Source organism: Nansenia antarctica, assembly GCF_963989245.1.
Source record: "Nansenia antarctica genome assembly, chromosome: 3".
Lineage (NCBI taxonomy): Eukaryota > Metazoa > Chordata > Actinopteri > Argentiniformes > Microstomatidae > Nansenia > Nansenia antarctica.
Genome location: NC_137688.1, coordinates 74,821,450 through 74,840,888, shown reverse-complemented (window position 1 = coordinate 74,840,888; position 19,439 = coordinate 74,821,450). Strand labels below are relative to the sequence as shown.

The 19,439-nt window shown below is 41.7% G+C and overlaps 1 protein-coding gene across 3 annotated transcripts; it reads left to right on the top strand.

Moving 5' to 3' along the window:
- Nucleotides 1-1,410: 1,410 nt before the first annotated feature.
- khk (ketohexokinase) lies at nt 1,411-15,128 on the top strand. Of its 3 annotated transcripts, XM_080526102.1 has the most exons (9): nt 1,411-1,514; nt 3,013-3,129; nt 4,263-4,397; nt 4,838-4,975; nt 9,015-9,087; nt 11,116-11,262; nt 12,912-13,000; nt 13,276-13,433; nt 13,752-15,128. In XM_080526102.1, exons 1-9 carry the CDS (start codon nt 1,423-1,425, stop codon nt 13,847-13,849), a joined length of 1,047 nt encoding a protein of 348 aa, XP_080382228.1. In that variant the 5' UTR covers nt 1,411-1,422; the 3' UTR covers nt 13,850-15,128. The 3 variants fall into 3 exon arrangements, with proteins under 3 accessions (XP_080382228.1, XP_080382229.1, XP_080382230.1); XM_080526103.1 differs by lacking the exon at nt 4,263-4,397; XM_080526104.1 differs by lacking the exon at nt 4,838-4,975.
- The last annotated feature ends 4,311 nt before the right edge of the window (nt 15,129-19,439 follow it).

Sequence of the window (19,439 nt, the reverse complement as noted above, 5' to 3'; positions counted from 1 at the left end):
TAGAGAACAAACAAAGATAGTCATGGATTCATAATTGCAACACATAGACTAGCCAGATAGATACACATACATTTAAAAAATGTTGCCTGTTCAAGTACACAACAATCAATATGTTATTGTTCACATAAGCACGTCTCTGTCCAGTTCCCACAGTATAGCCTTGTTTTGTACTCTTTTCCTGTTCCACGAGCATGTCCCAACACTGTTGGCCCTGTTATGACATGTTGACCATCTATATCTGCCCAAATTGTCACACAGCCATGTCCCACACATGCCCAAATGTCATTCAGATTTGTATCTTTACATATCAAGGGTATTGTATCAAGGGCTGTCAGAACTGCAGAGTCACTACCCATCTTCCGTCATAGACTGAAGACCCATCTCTTCAGGTTACACCTTAACTGCTCCTCCTGAGACATCTACTGCCCCCCAGCACTGCGTCTCCTGAAGACACCCGCTTTTCCCCTCTACTGTGTCCCTAAAAACTTCTATTGCCCCCCTTGTACTGTTTCTCTGTTTCTCCAGTGTCTAAATATCAAAAAATATATTTAAAATATATTTAAAAATGTATAAATAAAATAAAAATAAAAACCTAGGTTCAGAAGGTGATAGAAGAAGGTTTTTCCTTCTATCAATGGCCCCGGGCCTGAGCTAGATTACTCTTCCTGCTACGACTGGTGGATTGATGATTCACTTGCTTAGTCAAATGTATCGATTGTAAGTCGCTTTGGAATAAGGCGTCTGCTAAATGCCAAAAATGTTAATGTAATATATTGTGATGGTCTAGTAGTGGATAGTGAATTTGGTGATCAGAAGGTTGTGAGGTCAAATCCCGCCTGAAATGCCACCACTAGTGTGCCCTTGAGTAAAGCTTTAAGTTTACTATAGTTACTATAGGGGAAATGTTCCTGTAAGTCGCTTTTGGATTAAAAGTGTCTGCTAAATGGCCAATTCTATTCTATTCATATCAGAAATGGACACAACATTTGCATTTATTTACTTATTTATATATTTATTTATTATAGTCTACTAGACACACCAACATTTAAGACCGCCACATATACACATCGGCACAGTTTGTCACAGCACCTTTATTGAACAAGACATCACAGATGACTGTGGGTTTATTGTAATTTCCCCCCAAATTCCTGACTTGTGAATCAGTCGATACAGCCGCCATACCCTGACCTGACCAGCAGATGTCAGCATGGAGCTGTGTAGCCGAGTGCAGCCAGTGCAGCCAGTGTAGCCGAGTGTAGCCGAGTGCAGCCGTCTGTGCTGCAGACAGTAGTTCAGCCCCTGTCGCCTCTGTTATTGGTGGTCACCTAAGTACAAAGACCACACAGCTGCCTGTGTCATGGTCAGCAACACTGCATCCAAAGTCCAAACTCCGCTATCCGTTATCTCACGCGGGGAATAATAATGGGCGACAGAAAGACACTGTGCATCGGGCTGGTGTGTCTGGACATTATCAATGTCGTGGAGAAGTACCCGGAAGAGGACACTGACAGCAGGTTGGTGGTGAGACTGTGTGACACTGACCACCGTGTGTGGATGATGATGATGGACATGCATGTGTCATGTTTGGGGACAGGTTACAGGTATGTTGCAGACACGCCTCGCGCCTACCATGCAGAGCGCTGCACAGTCCACGGAAGCTACACTCAGGGTTGCCAGATGGGATTGACATTTTCCAGCCTAACCACAGTCTAAGAAAACGCTAAATCCACCAAAAAACCCACCAGCCCCCAAAAACCTATATTATTCAGGGTATCCGCGGTGTCTTGAAAAGTATTAAAAGTTGATCAATCAATTTTGGGAAAATAAAGATCCTAAATAAGTATTAAAAAGTCTTATCACGATTTTATGAGGTCTTGAATTTTGTTGGTATTTCTGAATTAGACTCTGTCCAAAGAGTTTGAGTCCTAAAAACATTTAGTAAAAGTTTGTGAATGTATTAGTTTTATTAAAAAACAAAGATGAACCGGACATTGTGTTGTGTGATAGTGGTCTAGTCTGTTGCAAACTAAAACTGTTAAGTTAAAGGTCTCACTGATGTAAACGGTTACAGCTCAAAGTGGCGGTGAGGTCTGGAAAAAGTCTTAGAAAGGTATTGAAATTAACCTCAAGATTCCTGTATATACCCTGTTATTGTCAGAAAACCGCTAATTACTATCGGGCATGTGCCCATCATCTCCTGCCCCCTAAACTGTATTGCCAATGGGTTAGCTAGGGTGTGTGTTTTAACTTCACGCATTTTGTAACTTTCAGGCACTGACATCGCCTAAATGTTATTTATCCAGCAGCCCAACCCGCCCAAATGCTTTTTTCCCTTCCCAGTGTGATTAAAAGTAGCCCATTCGGCGGGAACCCGTATATCTGGCAACCCTGATTGCGTCTAGGACTAGTGGGAGCGTTGGAAAACTCGGTGGTCAAATGATTGTTATTACATTTTTTTAAATCACAGGTTACTTATGACCTATGCTCATAGTAATGTTGTCGACGGTAGGCCTATACCCCGTATTTACACGTTTCCTACACTAGTGCACGACTTAAGGGCAGTCGGAAATGCACCCCCCCCCATCCCATTCACACACCGGGATGTTGTGTGTGAGTGTACTACGTCATTCACAAGTGCATGAAAATGCACACATTTTTGTTTTATTTTTGTTTTTGTCTCTTTGTTGTGGGTTATTGTCTTGTTAGTTTGCTGTTGTGTTTTGTCTTTTAATTACTTTATTTTTCTTACTTTCTACTTTATGGAGTTATTTGTTTTTCCTTAATGTCTGTCCTTGTTGTGACGTCTAGATGTTTGTTGTTTGAAAATGTACCAAAATAAATAATAATGTATATATATTTTTTAAAACTTTGACTTGGAGCCTGGTAACCTTGTATTATTCCAACGCTGTTGTTCCTATGGTAGATCATGGTTATTCATTCATTCTTCCATGCTTTCCTATGGTAGATCATGGTTATTCATTCATTCTTCCATGCTTTCCCGCACGTGTTCAGGTGTCTGTCTCAGCGGTGGCAGCGCGGGGGGAACGCGTCCAACTCGTGCACGGTGCTGTCTCTCCTCGGGGCCCCGTGCGCGTTCATGGGGTCCCTGGCCCCGGGGCCGGTAGCAGAGTGAGTACCACCCAGCATGCACAGTAACTGCCTACCTTGTGGTATTCAGCCATGTTTAACACATAACAGCAATAATCAGTTGATATGTTGATAGATGTCCAATGTGAACACTCAACTACCATTTGCACTACTGCTGTTTACAAATACTACCTTTGCACATACCATATCTTTGCACATTGCACATAGGCCTACCTCCTTTGATATAGCCACTATTTATACATCTGCAAACATGAAGCTAAGGATCTAGGTGTGATTATAGATTCTGACTTAAGCTTTGAGCCTCACTCACATCAAATCTATCACTAAGTGCTTTTTAGCATCTACGGAATATTGCAAAAGTTAGACATTTTCTCCGGCAATCTGATGCAGAAGTGTTAATGCATGCTTTTGTTATTACCCGTTTGGACTATTGTAACGGTCTCCTTTCTGGTCTTCCGCAGAAAGCTATTGGCCAGCTGCAATTAGTCCAAAATGACGAGCTCATATAACTCCTATTCTAGAGACTCTACTACACTGTCTTCCTGTTAAGTTCAGAATAGACTTCAAGATCCTTCTGCTTGTTTATAAAGCTCTCACTGGCACAGCACCAGAAAATCTGAAAGACCCTTTGCTAGCATTGTTTCCTGTAGTGATGCCTACTTCAGTTTCTTTTTACAACATACAGCCATGGATATTCCCACAGCTTGCCAACTGGACAACGTGGCTGTAACACTAACTAACCCCTTCCCTTGAACCTTGGCGTTGCTTCTCAAAACTCTCCTTTATTATCTATTCATTCTCTATTATGACACTTTTCAGTTTTCAGCCCCCTTCTTGGCCTGTAATCTCTCTCTCTCTCTCTGTCTCTCTGTCTCTCTCTCTCTCTCTCTCCCCCCCCTCTCTCTCTCTCTCTCTCTCTCTCTCTCTGTCTCTCTCTCTCTCTCTCCCCCCACCTCTCTCTCTCTCTGTCTATCTCTCCCTCCCTCTCTCTCTCTCTCTCTCTCTCTGTGTATCTCTCTCTCTCTCTCTCTTTATCTCCCCCCCCCCCTCTCTCGCTCTCTCTCCCTCCCCCCCCCCCCCCCTCTCTCTCTCTCTCTCTGCCCATACCTATATTTCTCATGGTTTCTGTGGTACACTGTTCCTCCCCTGTGTAGTTTTGTTCTGGGTGACTTCCACAAGTACCAGGTGGACGTGTCTCTGCTGTCTGAGCACGCGCAGTGCGCCTTCCCCGCCTCTGTGGTCATCAGCAATGTGACCACGGGCAGCCGCACCATCCTACACATGAACAGGTTTGTGTGTGTGTGTGTGTGTGTGTGTGTGTGCGCTTGAATTTCTCTCAAGGTTCCTTCTGCTCAACTTGCGTGTGCTGCTGCTATTCCCAGTCTCCCCCACTAGGTGGAGCTGCATCCTCACTAACTCCCCACTCACCCTCCTCTCCTCACCTTTCCTCAGGTGTGCCTCTCAGATGTGGTTGGTTCGCTCCATTTCCTCACCTGGTGGAAATGTGCGCCCTTTCCCCTTCTCCTCTGGGGGGGGGGGGGGGGGGGGGCAGGGCATGGTGGGGGCTGTTATATCATCATGACTATCATTATAACGCTTTAATGATAGTGATAATGATGATAATTCACTATCGTATTATCACCCAGGCTGATAGTGAGTTTTTTTTTGTCTCTCTCTCTCTCTGTGCCTCTCTCTCTCTCTCTTTCTCTCTTCCTGTTCCTTCATCCAGCTTCATCGTGGGGGATTTTGCGCGACGCGGGGTTGATATTTCTGCCGTTGCTTGGCAACAGGAGGGGGGGGAGACTCCGTGCGCGTGTTGCGTGGTGTGTCCTGCCGCAGGCTCACGCACGGTCGTTCTCTCTGACACGTAAGACACATGCGTGACCTCTGACACGTAAGACACGTGTGACAGAGGAGCTCCTGGGGCCGGTTGCATAAACATAGATTAAGACTGGTCTAAGCCTTAGACTAGTCTTATATTCTCATAAACATAGATTAAGACTGGTCTAAGCCTTAGACTAGTCTTATATTCTCATAAACATAGATTAAGACTGGTCTAAGCCTTAGACTAGTCTTATATTCTCATAAACATAGATTAAGACTGGTCTAAGCCTTAGGCTAGTCTTATATTCTCATACACATAGATTAAGACTGATCTAAATCTTAGACTAGTCCTATATTCTCATAAAGATAGATTAAGACTGGTCTAAACCTTAGACTAGTCTTATATTCTCATAAAGATAGATTAAGACTGGTCTAAGTCTTAGACTAGTGTTATATTCTCAGGTTAGACCAGTCTAATTAAGACTGCCTGTTGCATAAAAAAATAGACTTATTTTGAGGTTAGAAAGTTAGCCTCCTTCCCCCCTGGCTAAGCTTGATTTAAGAGCTGTGTTGCTATGGGAACGAGTCAGGGCTAGTAGCTAGCTAACACTGTAACTCCAGCGTGGTAAACTACTTCACTGGTTAAAACTGCTAAGCAGTATACTTTTCTCCACATTATATTCCTCCAATACGTTTTCAGCAGAAGAAAAGGGAGTTGATCTCTCATATCTTCCGCCGCTAGGTGTAGCTAGGTGTAGCTAGGTGTAGCTGTTTCGACCGCCATGTTTTTACTTTTTCTGTCAAGGGTCTTATTTTACCTAGAATGCATTGCGTGACAGGCTATCTAAGTCAGTCTTACTTTAGTCACTCAGGCTAGCTTTATGCAACATGCAATGTTAGAGTCAAGACTGACTTAAAGTGAGATCTAAGTCTAAGACTGGGTCTGTCTTTATTAAAGTGAGATCTCAGTCTAGGACTGGGTCTATCTTTATTAAAGTGAGATCTCAGTCTAGGACTGGGTCTATCTTTATTAAAGTGAGATCTAAGTCTAAGACTGGGTCTATCTTTATTAAAGTGAGGTCTCAGTCTAGGACTGGGTCTATCTTTATTAAAGTGAGATCTAAGTCTAAGACTGGGTCTATCTTTATTAAAGTGAGATCTCAGTCTAAGACTGGGTCTATCTTTATTAAAGTGAGGTCTCAGTCTAGGACTGGGTCTATCTTTATTAAAGTGAGATCTAAGTCTAAGACTGGGTCTATCTTTATTAAAGTGAGATCTAAGTCTAAGACTGGGTCTATCTTTATTAAAGTGAGATCTAAGTCTAAGACTGGGTCTATCTTTATTAAAGTGAGGTCTCAGTCTAAGACTGGGTCTATCTTTATTAAAGTGAGATCTCAGTCTAAGACTGGGTCTATCTTTATCAAAGTGAGATCTAAGTCTAAGACTGGGTCTATCTTTATTAAAGTGAGATCTCAGTCTAAGACTGGGTCTATCTTTATTAAAGTGAGATCTCAGTCTAAGACTGGGTCTATCTTTATTAAAGTGAGATCTCAGTCTAAGACTGGGTCTATCTTTATTAAAGTGAGATCTAAGTCTAAGACTGGGTCTATCTTTATTAAAGTGAGATCTCAGTCTAAGACTGAGTCTATCTTTATTAAAGTGAGATCTAAGTCTAAGACTGGGTCTATCTTTATTAAAGTGAGATCTCAGTCTAAGACTGGGTCTATCTTTATTAAAGTGAGATCTAAGTCTAAGACTGGGTCTATCTTTATTAAAGTGAGATCTCAGTCTAAGACTGAGTCTATCTTTATTAAAGTGAGATCTAAGTCTAAGACTGGGTCTATCTTTATTAAAGTGAGATCTCAGTCTAAGACTGGGTCTATCTTTATTAAAGTGAGATCTAAGTCTAAGACTGGGTCTATCTTTATTAAAGTGAGATCTCAGTCTAAGACTGAGTCTATCTTTATTAAAGTGAGATCTAAGTCTAAGACTGGGTCTATCTTTATTAAAGTGAGATCTCAGTCTAAGACTGGGTCTATCTTTATTAAAGTGAGATCTAAGTCTAAGACTGGGTCTATCTTTATTAAAGTGAGATCTCAGTCTAAGACTGAGTCTATCTTTATTAAAGTGAGATCTAAGTCTAAGACTGGGTCTATCTTTATTAAAGTGAGATCTCAGTCTAAGACTGGGTCTATCTTTATTAAAGTTAGATCTAAGTCTAAGACTGGGTCTATCTTTATTAAAGTGAGATCTCAGTCTAAGACTGAGTCTATCTTTATTAAAGTGAGATCTAAGTCTAAGACTGGGTCTATCTTTATTAAAGTGAGATCTCAGTCTAAGACTGGGTCTATCTTTATTAAAGTGAGATCTCAGTCTAAGACTGGGTCTATCTTTATTAAAGTGAGATCTCAGTCTAAGACTGGGTCTATCTTTATTAAAGTGAGATCTCAGTCTAAGACTGGGTCTATCTTTATTAAAGTGAGATCTCAGTCTAAGACTGGGTCTATCTTTATTAAAGTGAGATCTCAGTCTAGGACTGGGTCTATCTTTATTAAAGTGAGATCTCAGTCTAAGACTGGGTCTATCTTTATTAAAGTGAGATCTCAGTCTAAGACTGGGTCTATCTTTATTAAAGTGAGATCTAAGTCTAAGACTGGGTCTATCTTTATTAAAGTGAGATCTCAGTCTAGGACTGGGTCTATCTTTATTAAAGTGAGATCTCAGTCTAAGACTGGGTCTATCTTTATTAAAGTGAGATCTCAGTCTAAGACTGGGTCTATCTTTATTAAAGTGAGATCTAAAACTAGGACTGGGTCTATCTTAATGCAACCGGCCCCTGATGGGATGATTCATATTTAGTGGTTTGGTTGATTTGAGGTAGGGACATGAGGGTAGACATTACAAGTAAAGTCTCTCTGCAGTGCCACTGGATTAATTAATCGATTTAACCATTAATTAACTGCATGCATAATATGTCGTCTCAAATTCAAAGGACGCTGTCACCATTAAAGGTGAGGTGATGTCTCACTTTTTCTATTCTATTCTTTTTCTATTCTATTCTATTTTTCTATTCTATTCTATTCTTTTTCTATTCTATTCAGTTGATTTGATTATTTTCTACCCAATCAAATTGGCCAACCAATGATGCAGATCTATTTGGAATCATCGAACTGAAAATCCACATTGATCGTCTGTGTGAACAAAGTTGTTGACATTCAACAGAGCACCATACTGTATCTCCTGATAAATCATTTGCACTGTAATCTTGTTTAGTGTCATGGCTAACCACATTTAATCTCTATTAAATAAAAACATCTTAATTTTGATATCACGTGCTAATGCTAATCCATAACGTTCCTTGGGTGTGTTTCATTAGTATATTACATTTACATTACATTACATTTTTGGCATTCAGCAGACGCTTTCATCCAAAGAGACTTACAACAAATACATTTGTCTAAGTAAGTGAATCATCTGTCCATCAGTCATCATAAGAAAGGTACATATATGTTAGAAGCACCAGGGGCTATTGGCAGTCATAATGCTAGAAGAAGGAAGAATGTCATTTTTTTCTTTCTTGTTTTTAGTAGAGAAACTATACAGGGGGGGTAGAGGGGATGAACACAGTTCACTACACTGGCTCCCCGCTGGTGGAATGAGCTTCCCACGGCTGTCAGTGACTGCAGAGTCACTACCCATCTTCCCTCTGAGACTGAAGACCCATCTCTTCAGGGTCCACCTTAACTACTCCCCCCGAGCCATTACCACCCCCCAGCACTGTGTCTCCTGAGACACCTGCGTTTCCCCTAAGACTCTACTGCCCCCCTTGTACTGTCTCTCCAGTGTCCCCCTTGTACTGTCTCTCCAGTGTCTATATACAAAAATAAAAAAAATCTTTTTCAGGACGACTGCCAGTGGCCCCTGGCCTGAGCTGGATTACTCTTCCTGCTACGACTGGTGGATTGATGATTCACTTGCTTAGTCAAACGTATTGACTGTAAGTCGCTTTGGAATAAGGTGTCTGCTAAATGCCAAAAATGTAAAAAAAAAAGTAAAGATCTCCCCCCTCCCCCTCCGACCAGGAACCTCCCTGATGTGACGGCAGCAGACTTCTCCAGGGTGGAGCTGGGTCAGTACCAGTGGATCCACTGGGAGGTGAGCTTCTGCTACTCCAGGACTCTGAACATGAACACGGGTCAGATTATGGGTGTGTTCGTAAATACGCTCTGGAAGTCTGCCATGAGCGCTCAGATTTCAGCACTCTGGTTTCAACTGAAATCAGTTCATTTTTCGAACAGTCAGAGAGCACCCCCCCCCCCCACCCCGGGTGCGCTCTGGCGCTCTCAGAGCGTATTTACGAACGCACCCCCCCGCTGTCAATGAACAGTGTGCTTTACTCTTCTTATGCATGGTTAATTGATATTAACATTGTAGACAAACAGAGTATTAAAAGTAAATCATTCATTGATATGAAAACATTTCATTATGTATATACTATATAACACTTCTGGTAACATCTATAACACTTGTGATTGTGTCTATAAACACAATACTGTTGTCCTGAGTTGAACCCACCGAGCTGTGTCTCAGGAGGTAGAGCCGCCGTCTAATAGATAGATAGATAGATAGACTTTATTTGTCATTGTTACAGTACAGGTACCAAACAACGAAATTTAGGAGGGGAGGCTCCCCTGGTGTTTAAGAAAGGAAAAAAGAAACACATTTTGGAAAAAGCATAGATGCATAAAATCACAAGAAGATAAAGAGCTGGTTTACATCAATAGAGGCTATGTACACTATACTATCCACTGTACTAATGATCGCAAGGTCGGCAGATCGGCGGTTCGAGCCCTGGCTGGCCACATGTCGAAGTGTCCTTGGGCAAGACACTGAACCCCAAATTGCTCCCAGTGAGCGGGCCGGCGCCTTGCATGGCAGCTTGCTGCCATTGGTGTGTGAATGTGTGTGTGAATGGGTGAATGAGAGGCTGTTGTGAAGCGCTTTGGATAAAGGCGCTATATAAGTCAGTCTATAAGTCATCTATATAAGTCATCTATATAAGTCAGACTATATAAGTCATCTATATAAGTCAGTCTATATAAGTAATCTATATAAGTCAGTCTATATAAGTCATCTATATAAGTCAGTCTATATAAGTGCAGTCTATATAAGTCATCTATACAAGTAATCTATATAAGTCAGTCTATATAAGTCATCTATATAAGTCAGTCTATATAAATGATCTATATAAGTCAGTCTATATAAGTCAGTCTATATAAGTCAATCTATATAAGTCAGTCTATATAAGTCATCTGTATAAGTCAGTCTATATAAGTCATCCATATAAGTCAGTCTATATAAGTCAGTCTATATAAGTCAGTCTATATGTCATCTATATAAGTCATCTATATAAGTCAGTCTATATAAGTCATCTATATAAGTCATCTATATAAGTCAATCTATATAAGTCAGTCTATATAAGTCATCTATATAAGTCAGTCTATATAAGTCATCTATATAAGTGCAGTCTATATAAGTCATCTATATAAGTCAGTCTATATAAGTCATCTATATAAGTAATCTATATAAGTCATCTATATAAGTCATCTATATAAGTCATCTATATAAGTCATCTATATAAGTCAGTCTGTATAAGTCATCTATAAAAATCATCTATATAAGTCAGTCTATATAAGTCAGTCTATATAAGTTATTCTATATAAGTCAGTCTATATAAGTCAGTCTATGTAAGTCATCGATATAAGTCATCTATATAAGTCATCTATATAAGTCAGTCTATACAAGTCATCTATATTAGTCAGTCTATATAAGTCAGTCTATATAAGTCATCTTTATAAGTCAGTCTATATAAGTCATCTATATAAGTCAGTCTATACAAGTCATCTATATTAGTCAGTCTATATAAGTCAGTCTATATAAGTCATCTATATAAGTCATCTATATAAGTCAGTCTATATTAGTCATCTATATAAGTCAGTCTATATAAGTCATCTATATAAGTCATCTATATAAGTCAGTCTATATAAGTCAGTCTATATAAGTCATCTATATAAGTCAGTCTATATAAGTCAGTCTATATAAGTCATCTTTATAAGTCAGTCTATATAAGTCAGTCTATATAAGTCAGTCTGTTTACCACTTATTTATTTGATCACTTGACAGGGCCGGAACGCTGAGGAGCAGGTGAAGATGATCCAGCAGGTGGTGCTGTTTAACAGCCAGCTACCCCAGCAGAGCAGGATCACGGTGTCGGTGGAGATAGAGAAGACCAGGGAGCCCCTGTACCAGCTGTTCCCCCACGGTGACGTGGTACGGCTAACGCCCAAGCTCCACCTACTGCGTTGCGTCACCTCGCCATCAGCGTTGCGTCAATTTCCCATTGTCCATGCTCCACCTGAGCGTTGCTTCACAGTCAACGTTCTACCTGCTCCACCGTCATTTGTCGCATATAAAAATATATATTTTTCCACCTCAAGTATCAGCCGTTCGTCATCTATTTTTGCAACAAGCGTCAAGGACCTGTGGTGATTCACAGCTGACTCGCGTGAATAGCAATTCGCAATAGCTGCGACCACGAGCTATAGAGTAGTTGGCTACAAGCATTTTCAATCTGGTATTATCTCTATTAGTGGATTAACCGCTGTGGTGATTTAACAGCTGATAAAAAATACATCAAGTAGACTACAAACAGAGCAAAACAAGAAAACAACCAATAGGCTATACAATTATAACCAACAACCAATATGTGACAGCTCCTGGTGAAATGTGCAACCAGAAGACAGTCATTTTTCAGTTTTTACATGTGCTTAAACTACAGATTGTAAGATTTCAAATGATGTGTCATACATTGAAATCGGAGAAAGATTGAACACGACAGGCGTATTTGAATGTCGGTGCACCTCAAACACTGAATGGGAGAAAAGTGACTCGAAACGCAGCCACAGCTACGAACGCTGCTAACATCTAGCGGCTAACAAAACACATCGCTACGAACTTCTAAACTGTATTTTAATAACGTTACAACATGCTGAAAGAACATCGACAAGCTAAAAACACATAACTACACATAACAAGATGAACACACAGTTCTTGCTTTTGAACACGTCCTAAAACGAAAGTATGTTTACAAGTCAAGTCTCCCTTACCGGTAGCCTCCGACAAACGAGAACAGTGAATCCAATGCACACATTATAAGTATTTAGTGATCGTTAAACTGTTGTTTATTATATTGAGTGGGTACTTTAAAACTTCAAGTTGGTGTTATGAAAAAAACCGAAAACTAGATATTGTAGACACAATACATTTCACCTCTCCCCTTCGAGTGAGTGTTGTTTGCAAGTTCACCACAATTGGTCTCATTGTGACGCATGCGTTCGCCGTCAAAAATCTAACTTCGCCAAATGTTTACTTTTGACGCAGCCATCGGACGCAGCGCAATGCTGACGCAACGCAGCAAGTGGAGCACCTTTCATTGATTACAATGCATTTGATCCCAATTCCGGACGCAATCTGACGCAACGTTTGATGGCCATGGTGGAGCTTGGCCGTAACCCTAACCACACCATGGACAACGTGGTCATAAAATACTTCTTCTTCTGCTTCTTCTCTTTCAGCCAGTTGCTGAGACAAACTGGCCTGTTTACATGTTCAGAGCTCAAGGCTACCCTCTTTATGTTGTCAGCAAGGGAGAAAAGTCTCTCATAAGGGACAGAAGTGGCAGAGCTGGCCAAATAATAATAATATTTTTTTTTTTTTAAAAGTTTAGTTTTTTTAAATGCAATACAATAATTCTAACAATAATTTAAAAACATGCTTATTTGGCATCACACACGTGCTTAATCATTGTCAGACATCTTTGAGATGTTAGAGAGCTTTCACTGCCAGTGCTTTGTCCCTCCTGACCCCCCCTCTCCCTCCCTGTCTCCCTCTCTGTCTCCCCCCCTCCCTCTCACCCGCAGGTGTTTGTCAGTAAGGACGTGGCCATGCACTTTGGGTTCAACTCTGCTGCCTGTGCACTGAAGGGCCTCTATGACAGAGTGAAGAAAGGGTAAGGAGAGGGAGGGAGACAGGGGGGGGGGGAGACGGGGGGGGGGAGGGAGGGAGGGAGGGAGGGGGGGAGGGAGGGAGGGAGAGAGAGTGGGAGGTAGAGTGAGAGAGAAGGGGTGGGTGGGACCTTACATTTGTATAGCGCTTTTCCTGCAAACGTTGCAGCTCAAAGTGCTCCAATCATTATATAATCATAATTTAATGATTTAGTAATTTAAAGGTAATATTAAAAAGATGGGTTTTTAGACTTGAACACATGGGTTGGCTGTCCTCCAGGGCTGTCCTCATCTGTGCCTGGGCAGAGAAGGGGGCAGACGCCATGGGTCCTGACGGCATAGTCGTCCACTCCGATGCCTTCCCTCCAGAGGCCCTGGTGGACACGCTGGGAGCAGGAGACACCTTCAACGCCTCTGTCATCTACTCCCTCTCACACGGTGAGGAGCCCCTAGTGCTGCTACCTTCATCATCATCATCATCACACACACAGCACCACTCCATGTGGTCTTCAGGGGGGGGGGAGCGACAGTAGCTTAGAAGTTAGAGAGGCTGGCTAGCAATCGGAAGGTCGCTGGTTCGATCCCCCACCTCAAGAGGGAGCTTACATGTGCCCTTGAGCAAGGCACTTAACCTAACCCTAAGTCTCGCCTGGATTTTCCTTTAGCGACGTGGACTGCATGCTACTGCATTCTGTACATTGATAATATCTCTCTGTCTCTCTCTCTCTCTTCACTCTCTCTCCTCTCCTCCTGCAGGAGGAAGTCTACAGGAAGCTGTCACCTTCGGCTGCCAGGTGGCAGGCAGGAAGTGTGGCGTGCAGGGATACGACGGGATTGTGACGGGAACAGAGTAAAGAGAGAGAGAGTGAAGAGAGAGAGAGTGAAAGATTGAAGAGAGAGAGTGCAGAGAGAGAGAGAGAGAGTGTGTGTGTGTGGGGAAAGAGGAGGAAAGGCAAGAGGCACGCCTGACGATGATTAGGGCCCACCTCCAGGGCCGACCAATCAGATGACAGCATGTGTGCCACAATGATGGCTGCCTGCTTTGATTGAGAGTGTGAGAGGCCTGCGTGTTCTGTACCTGAGGGTTGGTGACTCTGACCAGCAGATGATATCATCATAACCTCAACTTAACCAAACTAACTGGTAACTAACATGATTGAAGTTAGTTAATTTAGTTGTTAACTAATTGTTAGTTGTTATTAACTAAGATTAGCTTACGTTTGTATGACACAGAGGTCAGGACAACCCTTGTGACTGTGACACGCATGGTGTCTTCCTGTCTGAGGTCACTGGTGCTAGGGTAGGGTGCCATACCACTGTATGAAGACTGTGCTTAGAATTATAAGGTTCTATCTCCATTTTTGTCAAAATTGAGTTTTTTACATAATCTGATCCATTAGGTATTTTGGCTGTGTGGTGTTATTTTTAAAATGTTGAAATTTTTGAGTTAGTAATTAATAAAATACAAAGGTTCCATCTCACAAAACATAATGGAATGTAAAAACTTTGACGCTCAATATCTCTGAACTACCCTAAACAGAGATAGAACCTTATAAGCTCACGAAATGTGTTCTTGATGTATTAATACTGGAATTGACTTGATACTAACATAATATAATGGTTTGATTTGATCTGAGTTAAAACAAACTTCCATAATCTGTGCAATAGGATCAAAGAGTCTTGAGGTCCTCATTAACACTTAATCAGCCATCAGTGGGGTCATTTGACCCCTGTGAGTAACAAAAAAAAAGTTATATCTTTGCACTCGATCAAATTTCAGTACCCTGCTTTCATGACTTTTCCTAGATATGTGTGTTGTACCACCCAGTATCCTTACATTTTCTAAATCACATCAGGATAAGCTAGAAAAGCTATTTTGCAGTTTTCCTGAGTGAATATCGGTGTTAGACTAAACTTTGTAAGATCCTTCTACACTATAACTGTATGATTTGCTGGATGTTTGGATTGAATTGTTGCCCAGACGTCGAGGGTTAAATGCTGTTGAGACTTAAACGCTGCCATTCCACGGGTTGTCCGTCACCTCAAATCTGTTGAGCTGTAGAGTTGATGTGGCTGCTGCTGCTGCGTGTCCTGAGAACACTGTCTTTTAGGTTCAGCTAATAAACTACTGGAGTTCTTATGCCAGCGTCATAGCCTTCCTTCAAGCATGTATCAACACATTTACGTGTCTGTGTGTGCCAGGGCCGGTTCTAGGCATAGGCGAAAGAGGCGGTCGCCTAGTGCGCCAAATGCCTGGCCAAGGAACACCCCCCCCAAAAAATGTTTTAAATAATAATTCCGTAATCCCTACTGTCTCTATTACGCTTCGCGATTAGTCACACTCGCCTCTTGCAGACACCCCATCAACATCACCTAGAACATATCCTGAGGTACGTGAGTCAAATCATACAGAATTTTAATTTATAAAAATAAATATTTTTGTCTTGAAACCTTACTGTTGAATGTGGGTGGTGATGAGCAACTGTATTCAAGCGCTGCTCTTCCTGATAGGGCGTGTGAGACTGCAGGTGCTGCGTCTGTGTTTAGCTGCTATCTTGCGCGATACGGTGTGTGAGATCGCAGTGTAAGATGATACGGTGTGTGAGATCGCAGTGTAAGATGATACGGTGTGTGAGATCGCAGTGTAAGATGACACGGTGTGTGAGGTCGCAGTGTAAGATGATACGGTGTGTGAGATCGCAGTGTAAGATGACACGGTGTGTGAGATCGCAGTGTAAGATGACACGGTGTGTGAGATCGCAGTGTAAGATGACACGGTGTGTGAGGTCGCAGTGTAAGATGACACGGTGTGTGAGATCGCAGTGTAAGATGATACGGTGTGTGAGATCGCAGTGTAAGATGATACGGTGTGTGAGATCGCAGTGTAAGATGATACGGTGTGTGAGATCGCAGTGTAAGATGATACGGTGTGTGAGGTCGCAGTGTAAGATGACACGGTGTGTGAGATCGCAGTGTAAGATGATACGGTGTGTGAGATCGCAGTGTAAGATGATACGGTGTGTGAGATCGCAGTGTAAGATGACACGGTGTGTGAGATCGCAGTGTAAGATGATATGGTGTGTGAGATCGCAGTGTAAGATGACACGTTTGATACTGCATCTGTGTTCAACCGCTAAGCGAATTTTTAGCACTTGGATTATGGATAGTAAAACACAACTGCTGCAGGTATAAGTAGTAAAAAGATAAAAACAAGAAAAAAAAAACTCAATGTTAATGGATAGAATGCATAGAGTGTTCATGTTTCAGGGATCTCAGGATTGGTGTAATGTGTTCCAACTTTGTTTTTCAGCATCTAGAATTACACGATTACAAGATTTTACCAGTTTTTTTTGGTTTGAAGAGAGAATCCAGTTTTGCACTGACTTTCAATCTTTTGTTAGGTGCACTGAATACAATTATCTGGTTTTTTTAATTGGAGGACGTCATCCAGGCGTTTTTTTACTCAATGCAATTACAGATTGTCAAAGGGACTATGGTCGTTCGGTGAGAGGGCTGTGTGGATTTGAGTGTCATCCGCATAGTTGTGGTAGGCAATTTTGTTCTTTTTTTATGATGCGTCCCAATGGAAGCATGTAGAGATTGAATAGAAGGGGGCCAAGGATTGACCCTCGGGGAACCCCACATGTCATTTTAATTTGGTCAGATACAAAGTTGCCAATGGAGACATAGTAGCTTCTGTCCTGTAGGTAGGATCTCAACCAGTTTAGGGCAGTGCCCCAAAGTCCTACCCAGGTGTTGTCTATTAGAATGTCATGGTCTACACAGTGTCAAAGGCAGCACTAAGATCTAGTAGATCAATGTGCAGATACAGTTCAGTAGAATAAGATGAGCTGGAATTACACTTAACTATCATTACTACTTCGGACCTTTTACAGATGCATTGCCATCAATGCCTGTTAACATGTACAGAATGTCATTGTCTTGACAGATGTTGTAAACAATAGTTTAAACATATGAAGACATTGCATGCAAACAATGACGTGATAACCTTAGATATTTGGGTTTGACAAGGTAAGACAATAGAACTGAACTCATTATGCAATTATTTATTAGGCAAATAAAGCATATTTTAGATCCATCCAACAAATAATCAATTGCAAGTAGTCGTCAGAAGTCATCTCTTCCTCTGGTCTCCTTAGTCAGCTCATCTTTCTCCCTTTTCTAATGATCTGGAATAAATAACAAAACAAGGGTCCTATATTACAAGAGATATTTAGGGCTACTTTAGGTTGTTATATTCAAGAATATGACTTCACAACTAGTTCATGTTTGTTGTACTAGGGTTGTCATGGCTAAATGGTGAAAATGAAAACATTGAATTAAAGCTGAGAATCTATACTTTAACCCAAACTGTTGGAGTATGGCACTAAAACACAAGTAAATGTTTCCCCTTTCCATAAACTTATGGAGGGCGCTCTATATGGCTTAACAACTAGTTCATGTTACCTGTATATGGCTTAACAACTAGTTCATGTTACCTGTATATGCCTTAACTAGTTCATGTTACCTGTATATGCCTTAACTAGTTCATGTTACCTGGTCTAAGAGTGCCAAACACTTCCACTTCACACAGAGTAAGTTGTTTTTTCTTGCCAGGGAGGACCACATTGACATAGCGACCACTCATGTTGTCACACTGGAAGGAGTAGGTGTTTTCTGCTGAGATGGTGATGTTACCGCAACTGAGAGAGAGACAGAGAATAGAGATCAATTGTCAATGGGACCATAGTCGTTCAGTGAGAGGGCTATGTGGATTTGAGTGTCATCCGCATAGTTGTGGTAGGCAATATTTTTTATCTTTTTTATGATTCGTCCCAATGGCAGCAACTAGAGATTGAATAGAAGGGGGCCAAGGATTGACCCTTGGGGAACCCCACATGTAATTTTAATTTTGTCAGATACAAAGTTGCCAATGAGACACAGTAGCTTCTGTCCTGCTTGGCTTTGTTGATTTTAATGTTTTGATATGTGGTTTTAAACTGTCTCGTAAGGTGTCCTTGAGAGCCTCGAAAGGCACCCATAAATAAAATGTATTATTATCAATGTCTGTTCAACAATGTAACAAATCCATAAAAAATGCACTGGCATGGATAAGATAACAAGAGACGTCTTCAAATAGTTGAATTTAACCCCAACCCCAACCCTAAATGAAAGTGTGAAGTGTTCAGCTCTGGGCAGGGGGAAATGTTGCATGAGTCACCTGGGATTGTCGTTGCCGTTGTTCAGCAGTGAGCTGCCGATACGAATCTCTGCACCTTCAAGCCTCCCAGCACAGCAGTCTGCTCTATTGGTGATGGACACATAAGAGACTCTGTACACACCGGACAGGTCCACTCTCCACCAGGGGTTGGTGGTGGTCTCAGTGCGGGTGCAGGATTTTCTGCGATAGTCTGGGTTTGTGTCCCCATCAATGGCGAGGAGAGCAGGACCATTAAAATCCAGTGAAGACTGAACAGCCTCTCCTTTCAACGCCACGTTTTCTGGAGTGAAACACAGAAGAGAAGCCATGAATTGTGACCCCTGAGAGTCCACATTAAGGCCTAGAGGGGCTCTAGCTTGATATTCCCATTGTTCCAAAAAATATTTGGTTTTAAAAGGTGCTTTGTATGAGGACCTTAGAAATAATTGCTGCTTTCTTTTGTAAGTATATGGCTTAACACAGTTAACTTTCTGATTCAATTTTGACTGAGTACAAAGACAACGAAACACAGTTTGGCATCTGTTATGTTACCTGGAGTGCCAAACACCTCCACTTCACACAGAGTAAGGAATTCTGTCCTGCCAGGGATGACCACATTGACATAGCGACCCTCCATGTTACACTGGAAGGTGAAGGTGCCTTCTGTTGAGATGTCGGTGATGCTACCGCACCTGAGACAGAGGAATGTCAGTTCAACAAAGTAACTCCATAAAAAAATGCACTGGCATGGATAGGAAAAGAGGTCTTCAAATAGTTGAATTAAATGAAAGTGTGAAGTGTTCTGCACTTGGCAGGGGGAAATGTTGCATGAGTCACCTGGGATTGTTGTTGCCGTTGTTCACCAGTGAGTTACCGATACGAATCTCAGCACCTTTAAGCCTTTGAGCACAGCGGCCTGCTCTATTGGTGATGGTCACAGAAGTGATGTTGAACACACCCAGCAAGTCCACTCTCCACCAGGGGTTGGTCTCCTTCTTAGTGTGGGTGCAGGATCCTTTACGATAGGTTGGGTTTGTGTCCCCATCAATGGCCTTGAAAGCAGTACCTTTACAAGCCAGTGAAGACTGAACAGCCTCTCCTTTCAATGCCACGTTTTCTGGAGTGAAACACAGAAGAGAAGCCATGAATTGTGATCCCTGAGAGTCCACATTAAGGCCTAGAGGGGCTCTAGCTTGATATTCACACGAGTCAGTTGACAATTCAAACAGTCATAACAAGTCATA

Coding starts and splice junctions, on each gene's coding strand:
- khk (XM_080526102.1), top strand. CDS start 1,423: ATGGGCGACAGAAAGACACTGTGCATCGGGCTGGTGTGTCTGGACATT. Junction 3,130..4,262: donor GCCCCGGGGCCGGTAGCAGA/GTGAGTACCACC, acceptor TCCCCTGTGTAG/TTTTGTTCTGGGTGACTTCC. Junction 13,434..13,751: donor CATCTACTCCCTCTCACACG/GTGAGGAGCCCC, acceptor CTCCTCCTGCAG/GAGGAAGTCTACAGGAAGCT.